This window comes from Chiloscyllium plagiosum, unplaced genomic scaffold, assembly GCF_037043375.1.
Source record: "Chiloscyllium plagiosum isolate Xiang-an unplaced genomic scaffold, Cpla_swu_hap1 HiC_scaffold_26, whole genome shotgun sequence".
Classification (NCBI taxonomy): domain Eukaryota; kingdom Metazoa; phylum Chordata; class Chondrichthyes; order Orectolobiformes; family Hemiscylliidae; genus Chiloscyllium; species Chiloscyllium plagiosum.
In genome coordinates, this window is record NW_028270164.1 from 47,596,356 (window position 1) to 47,622,580 (window position 26,225).

The window sequence follows — 26,225 nt, forward strand, 5'->3', positions numbered from 1 at the left end:
GTAGCAATTTTTTTTTAAAGGGGACAGAGGGATGAGGCATATAGGTTCAGTGGACTTTGTACCCCTGCCTTCACTATTAACTCTTGTTATGGAAGGAGCACTGTCTTTGGATTAGATGTATAAAAACTGTGAACGGATAAGAGCAAGTCTAAATGAGTTAATTAAAAGTTTATACAAAGTATTTATGAATTCTAACAGACGGCTAAAGATGTTTTGGATGTGGAAAGCAGTTGAAACCTATCACTTGGAATTTCCGTGGTGAGATGAAGGGCTTATGTTCAAAACTCTGATTCTCCTGCTCCTCAGATGCTGCCTGACCAGCTGTGCTTTTCCAGCACCACACTCTTCAATTCTCACAGAAAGCAGCATGTGTAGCAAATACATCCAAATGCTTCAGCTCAAGCTCAGGATTTCTGAATTTGAAAGGAAGGATCTGAACTTGCTCGGTCAAACTTTCCAATGGGATAATAATCTCAGAGGATCAGGTCAGTAGACAGTTGGATATTTGTAACAGTTAGAGGCAGGAAGTGCAGTAGTCTTTTAGAGGTATACCACTTAAAGCAGTGCTCAATGGAAAGTATTTATTCTTCCAAAGCGGCAACCTCAGCCAGTTCTGGAATGGAACTGTGCTGTTGAAGGCACTGTATCACATACCTGCCTTTTCGCCAACTTATCTGTTAGGCATTGAAGAAATTAAGATCTTGAACACCTCTGAATTACAAGCTACATAATGTTGCATGTTAAGAATAATAATGTGGCTTGAAATATATTGCAGGACGGGAGCTCTGGATTCACTTAACATTGGGACTAATTCAGGGATAGGAAATAATTATTTAAAAATAGTAGGTTATACCTTAACAATGGATTGGATTGCCTTGCACAGAGGTCCACCAGTACAGTGGAGGGTAGTCATCAGTATACAGAGGTACCGCGATTATCCAAATTTCGGATTATCCAGCAAGATTGCAAGGTCCCAACGCTTGGCGAAATTGTGTTATCCGGCATTTGTTTATCCAAACATTCAATTATCCAACAAAATACTCCCGCCCACATCATTCGGATAATTAAGGTTCATCTGTATTGGATTAGCAGAAAAGAATGCAGTACACAAAGCAGAAATGTTGAACAGTACAAGAGAAGGAATACAATTCTTAATCCTCAATCAACTCAAACGATCCAAAATACAACATGTACATTGAAAGAATAGTAATTTCAAGTACAGCCTACTTGCATACCAAAAAAGGTGATAAATAAAGAGACCAAATCTAAGCATTGTTGGATGAAGGGGATAGAAGAAGCCATGAAACAGTAATGGCGCATATTGTTATGAAGGTATAGGTGGATACTGCACCTTTAAGAGAGAGGAAGCTGGCAAGGACTTAGAGAAGCACAATGTACTGAAATATTTAAAAATGTACCATTTGGTTGACACACTTTGCTGGTGCTGCGTTATCAATGGAACAAAAACAAATTCAAATTCGGCCAGTTTAAATTATGCCTCAGTCACCAAAATCAAATTTAAATTTCACTGTTTGGGAGGACATCAAAACAATGAAATGATCCACTATGTTGGAGTATAAAAATCAGACATTTGAACAGTTAGGAGAAAACTACCGAAAACTGCCAAGAAAACCAACAAGTATGAATTGCTAGCTAATCAGCTCTCTGAAAGGTACCTTATACACTTTCTCAAAGGTATGAGCAGTTAGGGAAAGAGTTGAGTTTTTGTGAAACAAAAAGGTTCAGCTAGCATGACTCAGATCAGATAAGAACTTGCAGTAAACAATAAGGTGCTGGAGACAAGGGCAGTGGGTTAACAAGGTGGAAAAGCATTCACTATGCAATGCCATTTAACAAGATGAAGAGGCATTCAGTATGTAAAGTCAGTTAACAAGGTGAAAAGTATTCATTGTGAAGCCAGTTAACAAGGTTAAGAACATTCATTGAGTAACAGCAGATGGCTTAATCTTTACGATTGACACTCGCTGATTGTAACGGTCACCTAATCAATATGTACGTTGCCTTATTTGGATGCTCCTCCCTGTAAGTGACTATATAATTTACTAAGAATCTGCTATTCGAGAGAAGACAGAATTCATGTCTCTGTGCACATGGGCGATCATGCTCTCTCACTCCAGGGCCCAGAATAAAAATAAATGAGATAAAACGATACTGTCTCTGAGCATTTTGCTTCGACTGAGGCAGGAACAGGACAACACCTATTCAGAAGAAAGTTTTGCAGAAGACTGAAGACGACACGACCCAGGAAAACACAGCAAAACATCTACAAAGGAGAACTGACAAAGCTGACTAGCTTTGAAATTTGATTAAAAAATTTTTTGTAACTCTTAATCGGGGTTTATTTTTAAAAATAGGACCAGTATTGTAGAGTGGGAGACAAAAGATAGGTTTAAGAGAAACGAGTGGTATACAGCTGGTGCTTTACTGCTCTCTTTTGGGCTTAAAAATAAACTTGTTAATTTTTACTTTAAATAGTGAAATCTGGGATAGTTCTTTGCCTCTTGAAATTTAACAGTCTGCGGTGAGAGGTGACCACAGTTTATTGAGTGTTTTTGAGGACATAATCTAAAAGATTGATGGGAACAGCATGGTAGATATTGTCCGGCTGAACTTTAGCAAAGACTATGACAAGTTCCACATGGTAGACTGATTAGCAAAGTTACATCACATGGGATTCAGGGAGAGCTTGCTAGCTGGTTACAAATCGGTTTGACAGTACAAAGTGGAGGGTAGTGGTGGAGGACTGTGACCCATGGTGCTGCAAACATAGCTGATCCTCATTTACATAAGCATTGAGGATGAGAATTTAGAAGGCATGGCTTGGAAGTTTGCAGATGACACCAAAATTGGTGGTGTAGTTGACAGTGAAATAAGTTATGAGAAAGTGAGGACTGCAGTGAAGGAGGTTATCTAGGAATACAAAGGGATCTTTCTTGGTCAATTAGATCAATGCTGAAAATGTGTTGCTGGAAAAGCGCAGGTTAGGTTGCATCCAAGGAGCAGGGGAATCGATGTTTCGGGCATGAGCCCTTCTTCAGGAATGCTTTAGGTCAAAACTTTCTTCTGAATAGGTGTTGTCCAATTAGGTCAATGGGCTAAGGGTCGGCAAGTGGAGTTAAATTTGGATAAATGCAAGATACTGCATTTTGGTAAAACAGATAAGGGCAGGACTGATCTAGTTAATGCTAGAGATCTATGTAATGCTGTCAGACAGAGACCTAAGAGTTCAGGTACATTGTTCATTGAAAGTAGACAAGGTGGTTTAAAAAGCATTTACCACGCTTGTCTTCAGTAAATGCTTTTTAAACCACCTTGTCTACTTTCAATGAACAATGTACCTGAACTCTTAGGTCTCTGTCTGACAGCATTACATAGATCTCTAGCATTAACTAGATCAGTCCTGCCCTTATCTGTTTTACCAAAATGCAGTATCTTGCATTTATCCAAATTTAACTCCATTTGCCGACCCTTAGCCCATTGACCTAATTGGACAACACCTATTCAGAAGAAATTTTTGACCTAAAGCATTCCTGAAGAAGAGCTTATGCCCGAAACGTCGATTCTCCTGTTCCCTGGATGCTGCCTGACCTGCTGCGCTTTTCCAGCAACACATTTTCAGCTCTGATCTCCAGCATCTGCAGACCTCACTTTCTCTTCATTCTCAGACCACTGAGTATGGGAGTTGAGACATCACGTTGAGGTTGTACAGAACATTGGTGAGAAAACTTCTGGAGTACTGTGTATAGTTCTAGTTGCCCTGCTATAGGAAGGATATTATTAAGTTCGCGAGGCTGCAGAAAAGATTTACCAGGATGTTGCCTGGATTGGAAGATCTGAATTTAAGGGAGAGGCCAGATAGGCTGGGACATTTTTCTACTGTATCATAGGAGATCAAGGAGAGGTTTATAAAAATTGTGATAGGCATAGATAAGGTGAATAGCAAAGATCTTTTCTCTCACGCGGCAAGTTAAAAAGTAGGTGGCATAATTTTAAGGTGAGAGGACAAAGATTTAAAAGGGATCTAAGAGGCAACTTTTTCACACAGTGGTTCATTTGTGGAATGAACTCCTATTAGAAAGTGGTTGATGCAGATACAGTTACAACATTTAGGTAGGTACATGAATAGAAAAGGTTTAGAGGGATATGGGACAAAAGCAGGCAAGTGGGACTAGTTTAGCTTGGGAAACGTGGTCCGCATGGATGAGTTGAACCAAAGCATCTGTTTCTGTGCTGTATGACTCTGACATTAAAAATGTATCAAAACACCCAACTGAAAACATGACTGTTATTACTCTTATATTTACAATCTATGTGCAACCCAACAGTAAATGCTTCCAATGCACTTCATAGAATACCTACAGATAGTTCTCCTATAAGCTGTAGTTGCATTCCAGCAAAACCTCACTTAATAGAAAATTGTGTAATATAAGTGATGGGGCCTATGGGACAAGTACGGTTAGGGCAGACCAACAAAAAATATCACTCATGATTGCTCAAAAATCACGGTACACTTTAAAAATATTGTTAATGCAGGGACAGAGGATCATCATGGTGCATAAAGGTAGACTCCCTCGTTCCTGTTAAGCAATCTTGTCATATATATTGTCTTCTTACACTCAAAACATTTTACAATATCTATGATTTGGAGATGTTTGTGTTGGACTGGGTGAACAAAATTAAAAATCACATCAGGTTATAGTCCACACATGATTATTCAGAAGCACTAGCTTTCAAAATGCTGCTTCATCAGGTGCTTGTGGAGCAGAATCATAAGACAGAATTTATAGCATCATGATTGCAGTGTCATGGAATGTAATATTAAACAAATTTTGACTAAGTCTTCCGTCTTTTAGAATGACGTTAGTTTCGGTTCTTCATATGTAAATCCCAGAACGTTCAAGATATCTGTAACAATCTCAGCTCAGATAATGCATCGAAGGTGTGAGGTTAAAGTATGACTGTGTCCCAATATACAGAATCTTCCATAGATTTCTGCAGTTTTTGAGAAAATAAAACGTAATTCTGCAATACAAATTCACCTCACAAATTTGTATGCACGTGCGCGCAGGGGTGACCGAGTATGTGAGAGCATGTGGAAGTGCGAGTGCCTGTGAGTGTGTGTGTAGGTGTATGAGTGTGCGCGTGGGGGGGTGTGAGTGTATGTGAGAGAGAGAGAGAGAGAAAGTGCGCCTCTTCCAGTGTTATAGCTTCTGTTTTGCATTCACCACCTGCAATTTTAATCACCAGAATGCATCTTACTAACATTCTTGTCACCATGTCCCTACACTTTTTTAAAAAAAGGGATAATCTAGGAGTAGCGTACCTTTCACAGGAAGTTACTTAATGTATCTCTCTCAGAAAGCTGCTTACTACAGTTCCTCTTACAGAAAGCTGCTCTATCAGCAGTTGACATCGGCGCATACGCAGAATGAAACAATCACCGCTGAAATAGCGCTGTTGAGGACACAGGTAAGCATTCTCAAAAATACCGTTCCTTAATTCCTGAGTGACATTATAAGCAAATCGTGCTGCCGGAACACATTATCAAAAAACTACCTGTATTTTTTTTTCTCAATAAAGGTGATCACTACAAATGATCCATACTTAAATAGCAAACTTAAATTCTCTTTGGTTATCTAACTTAGTTCAGCATTTTTGCAAGGTTTGTAGCTCAGGTTGAGGGTGTAGGTTTGCTCGCTGAGCTCTAGGTTTGATATCCAGACGTTTCATTACCTGGCTAGGTAACATCAGTGGCGACCTCCAAGTGAAGCGAAGCTGTTGTCTCCTGCTTTCTATTTGTATCTTTCTCCTGGATGGGGTTCCTGGGGTTTGAGGTGATGTCACTTCCTGTTCATTTTCTGAGGGGTTGATAGATGGCATCTAGATTTGTGTGTTTGTTTATGGCGCTGTGGTTGGAGTGCCAGGCCTCTAGGAATTCTCTGGCATGTCTTTGCTTAGCCTGTCCCAGGATAGATGTGTTGTCCCAGTCGAAATGGTGGTTTTTTTCATCCATGTGTAAGGCTATGAGGAAGAGAGGGTTGTGTCTTTTTGTGGCTAGCTGGTGTTCGTGTATCCTGGTGGCTAACTTTCTTCCTGTTTGTCCTACATAGTGTTTGTGGCAGTCCTTGCATGGAATTTTGTAGATGACATTGGTTTTATTCCATGGGTTGTACTGGGTACAAACAAAACCACCATTTCGACTGGGACAGGCTAAGCAAAGACATGCCAGAGAATTCCTAGGGGCCTGGCACTCCAACCACAACACCATAAACAAACACACAGATCTAGATGCCATCTATCAACCACTCAGAAAATGAACGGGAAATGACATCACCACAACCCCCTGGAGCCCCATCCAGGAGAAAGATACAAATAGAAAGCAGGAGACAACAGCTTCGCTTCACTTGGAGGTCGCCACTAATGATGTTACCTAGCCAGGTAATGAAACGTCTGGATATCAAACCTACAGCCCAGCGAGCAAACCTACACCCTTGGTTCAGCATCTTAATTTCAGAACTACTGTGACAACAGTAAAATTATCTTAGTCGTATCAGACTATATAGCTCTTTACAGAGTTACCATGCCTCAGGCGACGATAGAGAAAAAGAAAATCCTTTATGGTAACCTCAAAGTGTGGGAATTTAACCCACACCTGTTGGCTTCATTTTGAACCACAAATTGGCCACGCAGCCAACTAAACTATATACATATTTCTGTTTGGCAAGAAGCATGTGTTTGATTAGCAAACAAGAGTGCATGGGAAATACTTTCATAAGCACTCCAATATGCGATTTTTTCCCCCCCCAAAGAGTGGCACCTTTTCCAAAATTACCACTATGATCAATGAGGTAATAAAAATCATCTGGATGAAATGCAATGATGAAATTTAATAAATCTGCGTCTGCAATTTGTCAATGAATACTGCCCAATCAAAGCATAAATGCCATGTTACAGTAACTGCCTCCCTTGCAAACTTATTCAATATGGAGGTGCAGTCACAATCTATGCTCATTGTAAGATTACACTATTCTTATCTCCTACAAAAATAAATTTACTCATTGTTATTAAAAAAACCTGTATTAAACCCGTATCCCCCATTAAAGTATTACCTATTGAGAGATGTGAGCATTTTCCTAAGTGGCCAGGATACTGCCAGATCAAGATTTCCAAAATTTACCACAACTACAATAAAACACTGTACATACATTAATCATTTTAATGCTAAAAATAGAAATAAGATTTTTTCTTTCTCAATTTATATATTTTGAAAAAGGTAGAACTATTGAACAGCAGTAATTCACCACACCTTTCTCTCCATCCCTACCTCATCACCTTGACTTGGTTGCCTTAGAAGCTCTGGTTACAAAATGGCTATAAAAGGATAACATTCACAGTTGATATTTAACCAGACTCAAATAGCATCAAATTGCTGTGTTCTTCTGGCATGATGATACAAACCAAACAATTATCATTTCTCTGCAACACCAGATCAATAGCAAATGTAAATATGCCGACATTCTGATGCATTCTTTAAAATAGTTAACAACAGAACAATTACTTGCAGGAATATTGAAGTCCATCAGTAAAATTGCCATTCTGAAGCCAGTGATAGAATTGAATTTTAGCCTCCATCTTACTTTCTTCCACTTCTATGAAACTAGACAGACCACAAAGCTCAAAGATAATTAGAAAGACGAGTACTGCTTCATATTGATGACAATTTCAACACAGTTGTGGTCTTTTCCAGCCCCTTGATCTTTGCTGTTGGCTGCTGGATCCCACAAATGGTCTTAGTGGATCCAGATCAAATAAATATTATCTATGCTGTACCCTGTCTGTATATCAGTAAAGCAGTGTATGAATAGATTTGTGTAAACAAAGTCAGCTCTATTTCGCATACACAAAGCTACAATGCAACCTGTGTCAAACCAGCATGGTTTGATGAAGGATGTTACCCCAAACACTAGAAGAACTTATTCTTTTTCAAATAACAGCACTGAATCCTGTTCATCTATCAAAGCTGAAAAGAACTTGCATGAAAAAAGAAAAACATATGCTCAGAGTTTGAACGATCAAACTACATTTGCCTCATTATAGGAAGTTGTCACAGATTAGTAATCTATACTTGTTTTGCTCACCTTCCTCGTTCATTTGGTCAGCCAATTGTAACAAATTACAAAAATGCCTATTCAAGCTTGTCAAATCCAAATACCCATGCTTACCACGTGACTTAAAGCTGCTATACCATTTTAGCGACCATGCTCAGCTGTGAAGTAATTCCTGGTGATCACTTCCACTGAACATTTTTCAGAAGCACTAAAATTTAAACCTTAATTTTGTTTTTCTAAATAATTGCTATTTCTTACTTTTAAGATCAGGTATTTTCACAAAACTAAGTTTTAACAGTCAAACTCAACCATTGCAACAGGCATTATGGCATTTCACAGTTTATCAAAATTAACCTCCATGCTTATGTTTATTTCATATATCCAACATCTTTTGAACAGAGCAGTTGCTGAGAAAATACTAGTCCAAATCTTCCTGCCAGTGGAAAATGCCACATTACTTACCCATGTGCATTGGAGATTTAGGGGTTTTCTATCCCATCTAAGGAATGTAACCAAAACAAATAACAAGTGGCCACAATGCAGTGCAGAATGGTCAATACCACACCCCTCCTTCAGGCCAACAATGGAGCAATTGTCAATCTGATCCATTGAACTTGCCATGTTATGTCATATTTTAAGTGCTAAAAAATTTTAAAATGAATTTGCATATTGAGTTTGTAGATCCTTTCATTCATTGTAAGGATAGAGAAGTCTTGTATGAAGTGCTTCAAATTAAAAGATAAAATGCATCAGATCATTGAGTGCATTTATTGCCAATTATTTGTTTATCCAATAGGTAGTAAGTGGATAGATTTATCCAACGTACTAGGATGTTTTGCATTGCATAAGGGACTAAATGTAGGGTGTAGGGAGCAGTGTTAATTGTTCAGCAAGCTGACTTCCAAATGTATAAGACCTTTCCAATTGAATATTCTGTTCATACCAAATGCCTGTGATTAACAGTGTGACTATTCCCCAAGTAAATTTCTTGGCAAGTCCAAGGCATGCAGCCTAAATCTATAAGCACAGGGTCCAGGGATTCATGACACCCAGGTCCAAGTTCCATATGCTCAAGATAGGTGTCATAACATCTGACCAGGGTGATTAGAAAATATCTACAATAGCAGAGCCAATAGCAAAAGGATCTGCTGATGATCCAAATCATATCTCTGTCCATCAGAAGTTTACATTTTGCACATTAGTGTCACACGTACGCACAAAAAGGAATTTCTTCCAGGTCCTGACATTCAGCATAAACAACCCAAGGTTAACCACTCATTCATTCAGAAGGTCTGGACCAGCAACGGGTCAAGTTAATTCACAAGTCCTTATTTTTTGAGGGCTAAGAGGAGGGCCATTTGTACAAAGGATAACTCAAACGAACAATTAAAAAACTTCACCCAACTCCATGAAATCATAAAACTAAATAATTTGTTTACCTTGTCAATCACCAAAGCCAGAGGGATTTAATCAGAATTTTAAAATGTATTTTGTCATGCAAAGCTTACACCTGCTATCTCCAATTGCACAATTATCTAATTAATATTGTCAAATAGTTTCCAAAACAGTTTCTGCCCATTGATATACTAACAACTATTAGCACATTTGAAATAACTTTCTATGTAGCGACTCCAATGCAACAAAATGCCAAGTTACTTCACAGAGGCAATATAAAGCAAGACGCCAAGCTACAGCAGGGACAATTGAAACAAATGCTCAAAAATACATTAGATCAGATTCCTTGAAGTGTGGAAACAGGCCCTTCAGCCCAACAAATCCACAATGACCCTCTGAAGAGTAACCCACCCAAACCCATTTCCCTCTGACTAATACACCTAATACTAGTGGCAATTTAGCATGGCCAATTCACCTGACCTGCACATCTTTGGACTGTGGGAGGAAACTGGAGCACCCGGAGGAAACCCACGCAGACACTGGGAGAATGTACAAACTCTACACAGACCAAGGCTGGAATCGAACCTGGGTCCCTGATGCTGCTAACTACTGAGCTACGTGTCACCCCATTTGGGGTAATTATCACAGAATGTCTTATAGAAGTGGATTTAGGAGGCAAAGGGGGTTAGGAAGAGTAATTAAAATCAGGAATGTGCAAGAGTTGAACATAACTCAACGTTTGAAAAAAATCTTGAACAGGGGAGAAATTGGTTGGTTGGGATACAGCCAACTCTTACCTATTGAAGTGAATTCTGCTTGAACTACACAAGTCAAAACTAAAGAATGATATGGTGTTCACTTTAAATTAAAGAACTTGAGATAGGACAGACCTTACATCTGACTCAAAAATAGGTGGAATTGAGTTTACAACAATAGCATATTTTTAACAACAGAACTGTACTAAAATTTGCAGAGTTTTGAAATAGACAATTTGTTCAGCTCAGCTCAGTTTTATTTTAAATATGTTCATTGGGAGGAAGCAAGAATTTGTAAACCAATTTATCAATACATAACTTGTCCTATTTGAAATCCCAATTTAAATATATCAGCTGTGTAGTATGTATTCAAATATAATTAATATAACATACTTGAACAGTACTAATTACACAATGACACTCAAATACAGTTTTACATTTGATAACACACCAGGTCTACTCAGAGTACTACACAAATAATCGTGAAAAAAATGCTATTAAAACAAAAATGCAGACAGAGTAAGTTCGGGAAAAACATGTCAACATATGCGCAACCTAAGGTACGTTTGAATCTGGATTCTTTGTCTATTCTCATGTAAGAGAAGTTCTGTAGTACTTACAAGGTGAACTCTTGACCATTACAAATGATAATCTACATTAAGAGACGCCGTCACCACTTCGAAAGACAAACAAATATAGTGCGAAACAGATACAAATTAAGGTTTTATTTTTGGAACCAAACTAAAACCTTTTTCATAAGCATCAACACAACGTGAGACAACCAAGGTTTCTTGCATTCCTTTGCAACACGTATTCTGTTTACCCAAGGCACCAAATCAAGTTAGAAACTGACAAAATATTTGCCACACTACTGCAATCGGAAGAGGAGTTCACCATGTCACAACTTCGGGGAATTTGATATGTCGAGAGAGGACGGCATTAAATTGTAAAAGTTGCCAGTGAAGTCCGCAGTGGCCGGGTGGATCCCCTAACCCAGGGCTGCGAGTCGGTACTTACCCTGTTGGATGGTCGGCGAGTCTCCGTTATTTCCTGCGGCGTTATTGCCCGCGGCGGGGATAGGGATGCTCAGCTGACGCTCCGGTTCCGGCAGACAGCGCTTGCAGAAGGAGTGGAGGCAGGGCAGTAGCTTGGGCTCCTTCCCTTGTAGCGATTCACGGCACACGGCGCACTCATCCAAGAGGTTCAGATTCACCTCAGCGGGGGCCGCGGCCTGAGGCGCGACCGGGACGGCTACCGTTTTCTCTGGGCCCCCACCCGGACTGGTTCCTGACGCTGGACTCGGGCCTGGGCCTGGTCCCGGTCCCGGACTCGGCCCTGGGCTTGGTCCGGGACCTGCTCCCGGACTCAGGCCTGGGCTCTGACCCGGTCCCTCAGCCGCCGTGGCCGATGATAGCGGTACCGCCGCTGTTGTTGTTATTGATCCTGTGGTTGTCGTTGTCGACGTCGTCGCCAATCCCGACGGCGCATTAACCTCCGGCTCCGATTTCTCCCGGCTGTCCTCATCCTTGTCGAGCAGGCCGCTCTTCTCACTAACACCGTTCGCCTCTATATTATTTCCACCTTTGTTTTCCGCCATCTTTTCTCCTCCTTTCTTTCCCTCGTTCGCTCGCTCTCCCGCGCGCTCCGCGCACGCTCACATTCAAAACTCTCTCGAGCTTGTCCGACACCGACCAACCGCCACCTCCAACAGCGGCGTTCATTGGCCGAGCGCGCCCGCGTCCCGCCGCCTGATACAACCCGTCTAGTCATTGGTCATCTGCACCCACGCCGCCCAGCAGGGGATGGCAGATGTCAGGACGCACGGCACGTCGTCGGTTCGTTCCAGTTGATTGTGTAGGTCGCCGACGTGCGGCAAATGGCGGGCTGGTGTCACGTGTCCGTAGCACTTAGTCAGACAAGCAGACCCACGGCGCTTTGAAATCGCTGCAAGGTAGTCACCAGTGCACTTTATTTAATTCTCTTTACAACACTGATGGTATACTCAATTTCATACATAATGAGTATATGTTTAAGACTGTTACTATCGGAAAGATGTGAAACTTGAAAGGGTTCCGAAAAGATTTACAAGGATGTTGCCAGGGTTGGAGGATCTGAGCTACAGGGAGAGGCTGAACAGGCTGGGGCTGTTTTCCCTGGAGTATCGGAGGCTGAGGGGGTGATCTTATAGAAGTTCATAAAATTATGAGAGGCATGGATAGGGTAAATAGTCTTCCATTGAGGTGAGGGAGTCCAGAACTAGAGGGGCATAGGTTTAGGGGGGGAGATATAAAAGAGACCAGAGGATGTGGTGGAGGCTGGTACAATTGCAACATTTAAGAGGCATCTGGATGGGCTTTTGAATAGGAATGGTTTGCAGGGATATGGGCCGTGTGCTGGCAAATGGGACTAGATGAAGTTAGGATATCTGATCGGCATGGAAGAGTTGGACCGAAGGGTCTGTGTCTGTGCTGTACATCTCTGTGAGAATGAGTAAGAATTAAAACCAGAAAATGAAGTTGGTCACTGATTGTTGAGGAGAAAGTGAAGACTGCAGATGCTGGAGATCAGAGCTGAAAATGTGTTGCTGGAAAAGCGCAGCAGGTCAGGCAGCATCCAAGGAGCAGGAGAATCGACGTTTCGGGCATGAGCCCTTCCTGAAGAAGGGCTTATTCAGGAAGGGCTCATGCCCGAAACGTCGATTCTCCTGCTCTTGGATGCTGCCTGACCTGCTGCGCTTTTCCAGCAACACAATTTCAGCACTGATTGTTGAGAAGCAGTAATTTTCATGTTACACGTTTGAGCAAATGTTCAGGTTACACTTAAGAACAAATTTGAGAAATAGACTTCTGTCAGCAATGAATTGTATTTTCTTTTTGGAATTAAAAGTAAAGTCACCATAGTTGCAGAGGACCAAAAAACTTGACATTACACTTAGGAGCAAAGCCCTGTGATAATTTTAAATACTTATGTGGTCTCCTGCAGGAAATAGGTGCTGCAATTAAGTTATGACCTTTTCCTTTGAGCAGATATCATCAATGTTAAAATATCATGTTTTAATTAATATTGTGAAAGAATAGTTGCCTGTCATTTGGTTTCAGAGGCTGACAAATGAACTGTTCCACCACTGCTACTGTTAATGTTTTGTTATTGAAAATAACAAGAGAATTTCCATGGCTTCTATGTTTGCTTTAACAAATTTCACCATGTGTATGTAGTTCCTATGATGATCCAAAATAATATTTAAACTTTTGATCATAATATTTCAGTGGTATGAAAACCAAGGTCAAGAGTTTCTTTATCACCGGCATGGTGGTTCAGTGGTTAGCACTGCTACCTTACAGAGCCATGGGCCCAGGTTGAATTCCAGTCTCGGGCGACTGTCTGTGTGGAGTTTGCACATTCTCACCTTGTCTGCATGCGTTTCCTCCAGGTGCTCTGGTTTCCTCCCACAATCCAAACATGTGTAGGTGAGGTGCATAAGTCAGGGGTATATATAGGGTAATAAAGAAGAGGAATGGTTTGTGCAGGTTACTCTTTGGAGGGTTGGTGTGGACTTATTGGCCTAATGGCCTGTTTCCACACTGTAGGGATTCTATGATTCCTGTAATTCTGAGAAACAAACCTTAGAGTTTTACTGTGTCCAGCAACTAACCAAAGCCATCTCTTAGAGTCATAGAGATTTACAGCATGGAAACAAACTCTTTGGTCCAACTCATGCTGACTAAATTCATCTCGTCCCATTTGCCAACATATGGTCCTTATTCCTCAGAACCCTTCCTATTCATGTACCCATCTAGATGCCTTTTAAATGTTATAATTGTACCAGCCTACAGGGATTCCAGTTAACATTAATAAATATTTGTCAAAATGACACTAGCTTACTTACAGAATCTTTAACATTGCAAAATGTTTTCCAGAACTGGTCACAAAGATGAAACTGGCTATCAAGCATTAATCTGCAAGGAGGGCGTGGCCACCAGGGAAGGTCGGGTACAGACAGGATTGAAATTGAGCAATTGAGATCTCACATTTTAAATTGTAATAGTGAAAAGTAGGTTCATTCAGTGTGGACCACCTAAATTCTTATCTGCATGTACAAATATAGGAAATGACAAACTTTTAGCCAACATTTCAGTCTTCACAGTAGAAAACACAAAAAGCATGCCAGTGTCCTTAAAGTAAGAAAATCCCTGCCTGCTCTCATCTATCTGTGATTCCAGAACCATAGCAATGTGGTTGACTCTTAACTGCCCTCTGAAATGGCCGAACAAACCATTCAGTTGCATCAATCACTACAAAGTCTACAGCACATGGACTTGCAGCAGTTATGGTAAATGATGCCCACAACCAACTCCACAAATATGAATGAGACATTTCGCGCCGAAAAACTCTGTACACTAACATGACTGACCATGAATGTGCAGGTATGCCAGAACAAGCCATCAACACTAAACAACAGCATACCAAGATAAAGAAAAGTGAGCCTCAACAAATACATTGATTTGGATCCGACTTACTGTCCCCTGAGAAAAAGAACAGGACATGACATCACCACAGGAAATGGCATCACCAACCCAAAACACATAAATGAAAAGCGGGCCATACCACCAGTGCTTTACCAGAGGCTCACTGATTATGTTACCTATTATGGTAATGAAACCTCTGAAAACAAACCTTCCAGCTCAGCGAGCAAACTTATGTCCAGAACCTCAACTTGAGGTACAAACTTCTCAAAGCTCACTATTACCAAAAATAAATAAACAAGAGGCCTGATGGTCTACATCCCAGGGTACTGAAGGAGGTGGCTCGAGATATCGTGGATGCATTGGTGATTATTTTCCAGAGTTCGATAGATTCGCGATCAATTCCTGCGGATTGGAGGGTGGCTAATGTTGTACCACATTTTAAGAAAGGTGGGAGAGAGAAAGCAGGAAATTATAGACCAGTTAGTCTGACCTCAGTGGTGGGAAAGATGCTGGAGTCTATTATAAAGGATGAAATTACGACACATCTGGATAGTAGTAACAGGATAGGTCAGAGTCAGCATGGATTTATGAAGGGGAAATCATGCTTGACTAATCTTATGGAATTTTTTGAGGATGTAACTCTGAAGATGGACGAGGGAGATCCAGTAGATGTAGTGTACCTGGACTTTCAGAAAGCTTTTGATAAAGTTCCACATAGGAGGTTAGTGAGCAAACCTAGGGCACATGGTATTGGGGGCAAAGTACTAACTTAGATTGAAAGTTGGTTGGTTGACAGGAAACAAAGAGTAGTGATAAACGGCTCCATTTCGGAATGGCAGGCAGTGACCAGTGGAGTACCGCAGGGATCAGTGCTGGGACCGCAGCTTTTTACAATATATATTAATGATATAGAAGATGGTATTAGTAATAACATTAGCAAATTTGCTGATGATACTAAGCGGGGTGGCAGGATGAAATGTGATGAGGATGTTAGGAGATTACAGGGTGACCTGGACAGGTTAGGTGAGTGGTCAGATGCATGGCAGATGCAGTTTAATGTGGATAAATGTATGGTTATCCACTTTGGTGGCAAGAACAGGAAGGCAAATTACTACCTAAATGGAATCAATTTAGGTAAAGGGGCAGTACAAAGAGAGCTGGGTGTTCTTGTACACCAGTCAACGAAGGTAAGCATGCAGGTACAGCAGGTAGTGAAGAAGGCTAATAGCATGCTGGCCTTCATAACAAGAGGGATTGAGTATAGAAACAAAGAGGTTCTTCTGCAGCTGTACAGGCCCTGGTGAGACCACACCTGGAGTATTGTGTGCAGTTCTGGTCTCCAAGTTTGAGCAAAGACATTCTGGCTATTGAGGGAGTGCAGTGTAGGTTCACGAGGTCAATTCCTGGAATGGCGGGACTACCTTACGCTGAAAGACTGGAGCGACTAGGCTTGTATACCCTTGAGTTTAGAAGACTGAGAGGGGATCTGATTAAAGGATTGGACACTCTGGAGGCAGGAAATATGTTTCCGCTGATGGGTGAGTGCCGAACCAGAGGACACAGCTTAAAAATACGGGGTAGACCATTTAGGACAGAGATGAGAAGAAATTTCACCCAGAGAATGGTGGCTATGTGGAATGCTCTGCCCCAGAGGGCAGTGGAGGACCAGTCTCTGGATTCATTTAAGAAAGAATTGGATAGAGCTCTCAAGGATAGTGGAATCAAGGGTTATGGAGATAAGGCAGGAACAGGATACTGATTAAGGATGATCAGCCATGATCACATTGAATGGTGGTGCAGGTTCGAAGGGCAGAATGGCCTACTCCTGCACCTATTGTCTATTGTCTAATGCCATACATCAAAGACATTTCAGAGATGGTGACCAGACTACTCTAGCCCCTAGGCATCATGGTAGCCCATAAACCTACCATCACACTGAAACAGCTCCTGATGAATTTAAAGGACCCTGTACCAACAATTAACAGAACAAACATTGTATACAAAATACAATGCAAGGACAGCAACAAACATTACATGGGATAAATGGGTAGGAAAATTGCCACCAAAAGACATGACCAACCATCACTGGAATCCATACATACAGACAAAGAGGGACACCAGTTCGACTAGGACAATACATTAAACCTGGGACAGGCTAAATAAAGACACACACGGAAATTCCTAGAGGCCTGGTATTCAAACCCAAACCCCATTAACAAACATATAGAATTGGACCTCATTTACCAACCTCTCAGAAACAGAACCAGAAATGATATCACCTACCACAACAAACCAAGACAGATAAATAGCAGTGGGACAGAACATCAACGCCTAACTGGAGGCTCACTGATGATGTTGGAAATGTGTTGCTGGAAAAGCGCAGCAGGTCAGGCAGCATCCAGGGAACAGGAGAATCGACGTTTCGGGCATAAGCCCTTCTTCAGGAATGAGGAAAGTTTGTCCAGCAGGCTAAGATAAAAGGTGGGGAGGAGGGACTTGGGGGAGGGGCGTCGGAAATGTGATAGGTGGAAAGAGGTCAAGGTGAGGGTGATAGGTCAGACTGGGGTGGGGGCCTTCCTAACCTGCAATCTTCTTCCCGGACCAACCAACCCAACCACCCTGTGGCTCAACATTTCAATTCCCCCTCCCACTCCACCAAGGATATGCAGATCTTTGGACTCCTCCATCGTCAGACCACAACAAAACGACGGTTGGAGGAAGAACGCCTCATCTTCCGCCTAGGAACCCTCCAACCACAAGGGATGAACTCGGATTTCACCAGTTTCCTCATTTCCCCTCCCCCCACCCTGTCTCAGTCAAATCCATCGAATTCAGCACCGCCTTCCTAACCTGCAATCTTCTTCCCGACCTCTCCGCCCACACCCCAGTCTGACCTATCACCCTCACCTTGACCTCTTTCCACCTATCACATTTCCGACGCCCCTCCCCCAAGTCCCTCCTCCCCACCTTTTATCTTAGCCTGCTGGACAAACTTTCCTCATTCCTGAAGAAGGGCTTATGCCCGAAACGTCGATTCTCCTGTTCCCTGGATGCTGCCTGACCTGCTGCGCTTTTCCAGCAACACATTTCCATCTCTGATCTCCAGCATCTGCAGACCTCACTTTCTCCTCACTGATGATGTTACCTAGCATGGTGACGAAATGTCTGCGAACAAATGTACCAGCTCAGACAGCAAACCCACAACCTGATCCACAGCCTGAGCTAAAAATCTTCACCAGTTGGACTTCACCAGTTTCTTCATCCCCCCTCCCCCCACCTTGTCTCAGCCGGATCCCTCCAGCCCGGCACCGCCTTCCTGACCTGCAGTCTTCTTCTTGACCTCTCCGCCTCCATCCTACTCCGACCTATCACCCTCACCTTGACCTCTTTCCACCTATCACATTTCCAACTCCCCTCCTCCAAGTCCCTCCTCCCTACCTTTTATCTTCTCCTGCTGAACACTCTCTGCTCATTCCCGAAGAAGGGCCTGTGCCCGAAACGTCGAATCTCCTGTTCCCTGGATGCTGCCTGACCTGCTGTGCTGTTCCAGCAATAAAGTTTCAACTTTGATCTCCAGCATCTGCAGACCTCACTTTCTCCTACAAATCTTCTCCATGATCCCACCACTTTTGCACCTAAATAAGGGCATCAGTACTGTACAGCGTACTCCAGATGTAGTCTATTAAAAGCAATCTATAATTGAAATATAAACTTCCTACTTTTGTGATCCAGTTCCCTCTCCATACACTATGACATACTATTCCTAATGACTTGTTGTATCTGCATTTTAACCTATTGCAATGAAGGTGCTCTGCCACCTCGATCTGTTAGCTCTTCAGAGCTCTGTAATTTCTCACCATTTAGATATGCTTTTTTATTCTTCCAGCCAAAATAGACAATTTCATAGTTTCCCACATTGTACTCAATTTTTCTGATCTTTGTCCACTCATGTAACCTACCTATATCACTTTGACCCAAAGCTAGAAACTATAGGCCACTCGTCTAACATCAGTCATTATGAAAATACTGGAATCTGTTACGGATGAAGTAGCAGCAGGACGTTTAGGAAATCATAATGTAATCAAGCAACGTCAACATGATTTTATGAAAAGGAACAAAAACAGTACGTACTGGAGAAACTCAGCATGTCAGACCTTGTCCCATTACTAAACTCGAAATATGAACTCTTTCTCTCTCCACAGCTGTTGCCAGGCTTCCTGAGTTTCTCCATCACTTACAGTTTGTGTTTCAGATCTCCAGCATCTGCAGTTATTTGTTTTATTTATAAAAGGGAAGTCTCTTTTGAAAAATTTATTGTTTCTTAAGCATGTATCGAGCAGAATCAATCAAGGAGATCAGGGGAATTTTCATGGAATGTTGGCATTATTGGAATGGGCAGCATGTGCCACCTATCCTGAGTTGCGTTGAACTGGTTTGCTTGGTCATGTCAGAGGGCTATCAAGAGTCAACCATAGTACTAGGGTCTGAAGTCATATGTAGGCAGATCAGGTACAGACAGCAGATTTCTTTTCACGTGATGATAGTTTCATGGTTGCCATTATTGAGATTAGTTTTAAATTCCAGTGTTAATAATTGCATTTAAATTATATAAACTACTATGGTGGGATTTGAGCCCATGTCCAGAGCATTAGCCTACGTTACTTAACTATAACATTACCAATGCAAAAAAGGATACTGGTAGAATCAATTACTTAATAGTACAGAACTTGATTTTTGCTGTAAAGAGAACTTTAGGAAATATAAATAAGCCACATTATGAGTTCAATTGATTATCTTAAATTTGTTGTTAACATTGTAACAAGTGCACTTGGAATTCTTCAACAAGTTTTACCCAAATGAGGAATCATAGCTAACAGACATTTTGTTCATGTTTTTCAAGTGCGGGTTGGTGTATGTGGTCTGTGCTCTGCATATTTCAAACAACTGAAGAAACGTGATGTTTGATTTAATCTGCCAATCACTGTGATGTACAACCTCTTTCTTTTGAATCACGGCAGCACTGAAATATAAACGTAACACTGCTCAAATGTGTTAGGCAGAATGTTATTTTGGCCTGCAACAGCATCCAGCAAGAGGAAAATTCCAATCCTAGTCAATGCTAGGAAACATATGCAGGTAGTTTCAAAACTCCTCCCAGACATTTGACAAATCAGAGTAGGCAGAAGATCCACTCATTATTCTTCCACCCACCTGCAACTACAAGTGAAAGTATCAATGTAAACAATGCTATCAACTCAGCCAAATTGATATTATGGTTAGATTTATTGAGAAGCTAAAGTAAAATTGAATTGAGCGAGAGACAGTTGAAGTTTATTAGGACCACAAGACTCTATTGCCCCATCTTGGATTCAAATAGTTTGTCGGTTGCATAAGGACAAACAGACCGAGGATGTAAGATGTAGTATAATATTGGAAATCTCTGAGAATGAATGAATTGGAATTCCTTAGTGTGTTTTAAAAATTATATTCCTTAATTTCTTGTTCAGAAGCCTAATTTAGCAAATTTATGTTTGCAGGTATACAAGATATGGATTTGAGTAATATGACACTATACTACTTGACAGATCAATAAATAAATTTCCAGACATTTCAACTTAATTATAGAATCATGGTGGACATTTTACCAATTATTTTTCATAACAATAATATGTGAAGTAGATAACCATAGGTAACAAAGTTTACTGACTCTGTGCTTGTGCAAACGTGTGTGCATGCACTTTTGGTGTTCAATGAAATGTTTCTGCCTTTTGTCCAGACTTAGCACCAATCATTCTTAAGACAAATATACTTTAGCCCACATGTAGAATAAAATTCCTTTCATGCTGTCAATGCAATGAGTATTCAACCTGGCCTCAGAACTGTGCCATCTCTGTCAATCTGACATTTCTATTTTCAGTATGTTGTTTTCTAACTGAATATAATTTTCAATCCTGTGTAACTAGTGTGTGTGCCATGTCACAGACAGCCACAATTGTTTACTTATTTTTGAAATGTGGGCCTTCCAGCATTTATAATTCATCATTTGTTGCCCTTGAAATAGTGGTGGTGAGTTGCCTTGAATTCCCACAGTCCATATAATGAAATTGCTTCCACAATTTTACATAGGGAGTTCCACCAAAGCTGAAATGTATGTCTAAATTGGGATGATTCAGAGAAGAAATTCAGATAATATTGGTCCCATGCAACGGCCCCTCTTATCATGATAAGTCCTGGACTCCCATGGTGATGGTCATGACTTCCAGTGGAATTGACAGCCAAAGTTTTGAGATTGCAAACTCCAAAGTAGCAGTGGCTGCCATGGAACTTTGCCTGAGGGCTAACAGATGTGAGGTCCCTTTAAGTTGCTGGGGTTTTTTAAGTAATGGACATGGCCTAACTTGTAGGCTTGACTCTGACCTAAAAACCTAATGGAAAAGTAAGTGCTTTTTACTTAAAAACACTGTGGATTAAACAGCTTTCCCTCCTGCCAGTCACACAAGTCTCTCACACCCTCCCCTTAAGAAGCCTAGAAATGCTTCACAACCAACTAAGTACTTTTGAAATGACACCAATGTTGTATTGTAGGAAACATCTTCACAGTGAAGTCCTACAAACTTAGTGAGATAATATGTTTTACTGATGTTGATTTCTTCAAAATAGTACAACTGGTTCTTTTACATTCACCTGAGGGGGGAAATGAAGCAATGGTTTCATCCAGAAAAGTGGCACCACTGATGCATGCAACACTCCTGAGTACTGTACTGAAATGTCATTCTGAATTATGTTCACTCTTTTGCCAGAGTCAGAAGATTGTGGGTACAAGCCTTATGTCTCTAGGCTGACATTACACCATACTGAGAACATTCTGCACTGTTAGAGGTGCTTGCTTTCAGGTGAGACAGATGAAAATTATTAAAAGCTGTAAAATGCTTTGGGACATCCAATGATGTGCATGCACGTTTTTATTGTTATGTGCACAAGTCGGGGGAGTGGGAATTAAACCCACAATCTTTTAACACAATATCAAGAGTGTTATCACGGAGCCACAGCTGAAACATTTGTACAGACAAGATAAGGAATTTAGGCTCCACATTTTTCCCCGCACAGTAATATTGTTACAATTTTTTTAAGGAACATTCTAGCAACCCTCACAAAGAACTGGGATAACATTCTGCTGAAGCAAAAGTTCAGCTGATTTTCTCCTGTAATGCCACATTGGATTGTTCTTACAGATGATGCTTGTGAACCATGTTGAGTTTGCAATCTGAACTTTACTCTGATTTAATCATTTCCCTGCTGAATGTTTGTTGTGACAATAATCATTCAGGACTAACACTTAAGAGGAAAAGATAGAATATGGACACTCAGTGGAAAAATGTTTAACATGAAAATCAATGCAGGCTATTGGTCTGTATACATTCCTCCAACTGATATTTGTTTGCTACCTTCTCCTTAATAGAAATGTTATTCTGGACTTTACAAGTTGATAATCCACTTGGTATTTTCCTAAAGGAAAAGAAAGATGGTGCTAAATGTAACCAAGATTGACACTTCAGACACTTGTTCCCATTTCCTTTTGTTTCTTGGAAACTTGAGCTAAATACAAAAGTGATGCCAAGAAGATTAATTAGTAGCATTGCTGTTACTCACCAGCAGGAGCTGCCATTGCTTCATTAGATCACAAATCATAAGGCAGGTATACATCAGCAAGGACATTCAGCCCATCTGTTAATAACAAACAAAAACATACCCTGTCCCCACTGTGTATATTCAGCTCAACCATAAACTGATATTGGAATGTTGCCTGTACCGGTCTATGTGTCAAACATATTAGTCAGCCTTGTTGAAAATCATTCTGGCTTGCTAGAATCATTGAAGTTTTACAACACAGAAGGGCCAAAACACTTGATATCATGTTGGCTCTCTGCAAGGGCAATTTAGCTATTTCCATTCTTCCATCGTTTCCCTGTAGCCCTGTAAATTTTCTCTTCAAGTGGCTATCATATTGTATACTGAAAGCCTTCCACCAGTTTCGGACAATTGCAGAGCTCAATTACCCTCTACACAAAACCCTTTTGCCAGTCATTGTAAATTCATGCCCTCATGTTCTTAATCCTTCCACCAATGAGTACAGTTTTGTTCCACTTACTTTGTCTAGGTTTTTTATGCTTTTGAATACTTATATAAAAACGCTTATCAACTTTCTCAGAATATCTAAACTTGTTGTTTATAAACCTATTAAATAAGAACAAAACTAGACCATTCAGCCACTCAAGCCTGTTCCACTATTCAATAAGGCCATGGCTAAAGTGTTTATGTTTGAAATTCCAAATTTCCAACTACCCCAATAATCTTTGTATCCCTTGCCTAATAATAATCTATCCACATTATCTATTCCAATCAATTAATCTGCACTACTAGTACCCTTTTTCCCCAGCACTCCACCCCCACACTCTTGCATAAATGCTCCCCTTCCACACTTCACGTCAGCTCTGATGAAGAATCATCGAGACTCAAAACATTAGCTTGCATTCTCTCCACAGATGCTACCTGACTGGCTGTGCCTTCCAGCATTTTATGTTTTGAATAATCTATTCATTACGCTCTTTAACCAATTCAATCACCCCCTCTGAGATAGAGTTCTAGTCACACAGCCCTTTGAGAGAAAAATAATTCTCCTCATGTTTGTCCTAAAAAAGGCAACCCGAATTTTAAAACTGTGATCTGTCACCTAGTCTTGAACTTATCCACAAGAGGAAGATCTTTTCTATGTCCACCTTGTCAGTACAACTGAGGAGTTTGTACACTTCAATCAAGTCACCACTCACACGTGTAAACAAGAGTGGAAATGAGTCCAGCCGGCCCAACCTTGCAAGTTGGACCAAAGGGTCTGTTTCTGTGCTGTACATCTTTATGACTCTATAATCATTTTATCAATCTGTCCTACGACCTTCTATGATTTATGCACCTTTACCCCCATCTTTCTGTTCATGTAGCCCCTTTAGAATTGTATTCTAATTTTAAATTTCTTCCTACAAAGAAATTCACACTTGCCCACATTAAATCACATTTACTTCATGTTTGCCTACTCCTTCAACTGTGTCGTCTTGAATTCTATAATTATCATTTCTACAGTTCATACATTTTCAAATTTAATGCCATCTGCAAATTTTGAAATTGTGCTCAAGATTATGTCATTATTGTTCACCAAGAAAAGCAGTGACCCTAGTCCCAACCCCTGAGGAAGCGCACTAAATACTGAGCTCCAGTTCGAAAACAAACTGCACCCACTACATTTGATTTCCTGAAGTTTGTATCCATGCTGTTCCTGTTCTTATTTTTCCTCAAGCTTCAACTAGCAAGCATGTTATGTGACACTTTATCAAATTCCTTTTAGAAGTCGACCCACTGTGTGTACCGTATTATTCTCATCAACTTTCTCCGTTACCTGATCCAAAAACAAAATGTCAATGAAGTTAGTTAAACACTAAATAAAAGTAAAATATTGCAGGTACTGAGAATCTAAAATAAAAGCAGAAAGTTCTGGAGAAACCCATCTGGTCTAGCAGCATCTGTAAAAAGAGAAATAGAGTTAATATTTCAACTCTGCTAAGTCTCTTCTTCAGAACTAAGCTACAGAGAACATTTTGAGTCCACTATTGCTCTTCTTCAGAACTGGGTTAACATTAATTCTTTCTTTCTCTGCAGATGCTATCAAACTTGTTGAATTCCTTTTTTTAGATAAACACATTTACTTTTAACATAGTGATTCTAGCTTTTATTAATTCAGCCATATTTTTCCAAATGACCTTTAATTTTCTCAAATAATTATTCACGAAAAGCTTCCAACCATTGAGGTTATACTGACTGGCCTGTACTTACTGAGTTTATCATTTCATCTTTTCTAGAGAAAAGGTGTCTCTAGTCCTCTGGTACCAAGTACCCTATCAATAGAAAACTGCAAGATTATGACCAGTGAACCAGCAATTTCCACTCTTATTTCCCTCAGTGTCCTCAGCTGTATATATCTGAACTGCCATCTTATCAAATTCAAATATGATGCCTACCTTTTAGAACCTCTTTATCAATTTTAGTATGTTGTTTCATCCTGTGTCTTAACAACCTCTCCTACCTCCGTGACCTCAGAAGCATCACCTCTTATGGTTGATAAAATGAGATAATCCATTTAGTACTTCATCCATATTTTCTACCTCTATATGCAAATCTCCTTTTTGTCTCAACCTTTTCCCAGATTTTTAATATTTATGTGCCTGTAGAAGACTTTTATATTTCCATTTATGTTAGCTCTTTCTGTATTTTCTCCTTGCCGAAGTGGTGGAAGCTGGTACAATTGCAACATTTAGGAGGCATCTGGATGGGTCTATGAATAGGAAGGGTTTGGAGGGATATGGACCGGGTGCTGGCAGGTAGGACTATATGGATTGGACCGAAGGGTCTGTTTCCATGCTGTACATCTCTATGACTATATTATTTCGTTTCTCAATTAACTTTCTTTATTTATCCTGGTTTTCAGTTGTATTATCAACTGGGTATCATCACCTGCACTCTGCTACTCTCCATCTATTTCTTTTGTCTGACAGAGAGTTCTGATTTTGGTGGGTCTATTTTTCTCCCTCACAGAATATACTGGAATCATCTCCTCTTCAATGGCAGCTGATGGTTCCAGTTGCAGCTGATGGCAAGATCAGTTGGGTGGTGGCAGACAAAGAGCAGTCCAAAAACAGCATAACCAATGAAGTAAGATCATGCATCTCACCCAATGCAGAAGTGAAAAAAGAATTTAATTGTTATGGTGCAACACTTAGCCAAAATCTGACCACCAATATTGTTTGGATAATGTCAGCGGGACAATTTCCTCGCATTAAACAATTTCCAAAGTAAGCTTCTACGAGAGTCTATTTGTTAAGTTCTGTGTCGATGGGTCAGGGTGTAACTTGGGGTCTCAAGTCAAGAATCTGCACAGAGACAACGAACACATGGGGGTCTTTAACACCTCTGGTCACATTCTCAAGATGACTTAAGGTTTTATAAAAAAAGTGACATTTTAGGGATTGTCTCAATCTTAGGATAGAGACAGACTCTGACCTCACATCTTTAATGCATTGTCTGAGCTGAGATATCACCTTTTTTTAATAAAACCTTAAATCATCTTGAGAATGTTACTTAAAAGAAGTTCTGGGATTTACATATTAATGAACCAAAATCTGCAATCCATTCTAAAAGATGAAAGACTTAACAACAATCTAGGTTTGTTAAATATATCATTTTACTTGCATGACGCTAATTTTTTGCTATAAATTCTGTCTCTTATTGTCCTGCTTCACAACCACCTGAAGAAGGAGCAGCACTCCAAAAGCTAATGCTTACAAATAAACCTGTTGGACTATAACCTGGTGTTGTGTGATTTTTAACTTGCAAACAAGTTCGGGCTCAATTTCCAAGAAGTTGCTTTGTGACAT

At 40.5% G+C, this 26,225-nt stretch overlaps 1 protein-coding gene and 1 long non-coding RNA gene across 3 annotated transcripts in view; one reads left to right on the forward strand and one right to left on the reverse strand.

Annotated features, from left to right (window-relative positions):
• trim33 (tripartite motif containing 33) overlaps nucleotides 1–11,981 on the reverse strand; it is a 151,875-nt gene extending 139,894 nt beyond the window's left edge. For both annotated transcript variants that reach the window (XM_043716996.2, XM_043716995.2), the window contains exon 1: nucleotides 11,297–11,981. In XM_043716996.2, coding sequence (XP_043572931.2) covers nucleotides 11,297–11,876 — 580 coding nt within the window. In that variant the 5' untranslated portion in view covers nucleotides 11,877–11,981. The remainder of the gene's footprint in view (nucleotides 1–11,296) is intronic.
• A 149-nt stretch (nucleotides 11,982–12,130) lies between these two features.
• On the forward strand, nucleotides 12,131–26,149 carry LOC122563294 (uncharacterized). The gene is made up of 3 exons (XR_006315554.2): nucleotides 12,131–12,230; nucleotides 21,546–21,638; nucleotides 25,387–26,149. It is a non-coding gene; the product is annotated as an uncharacterized LOC122563294 (long non-coding RNA).
• Nucleotides 26,150–26,225: the final 76 nt, after the last annotated feature.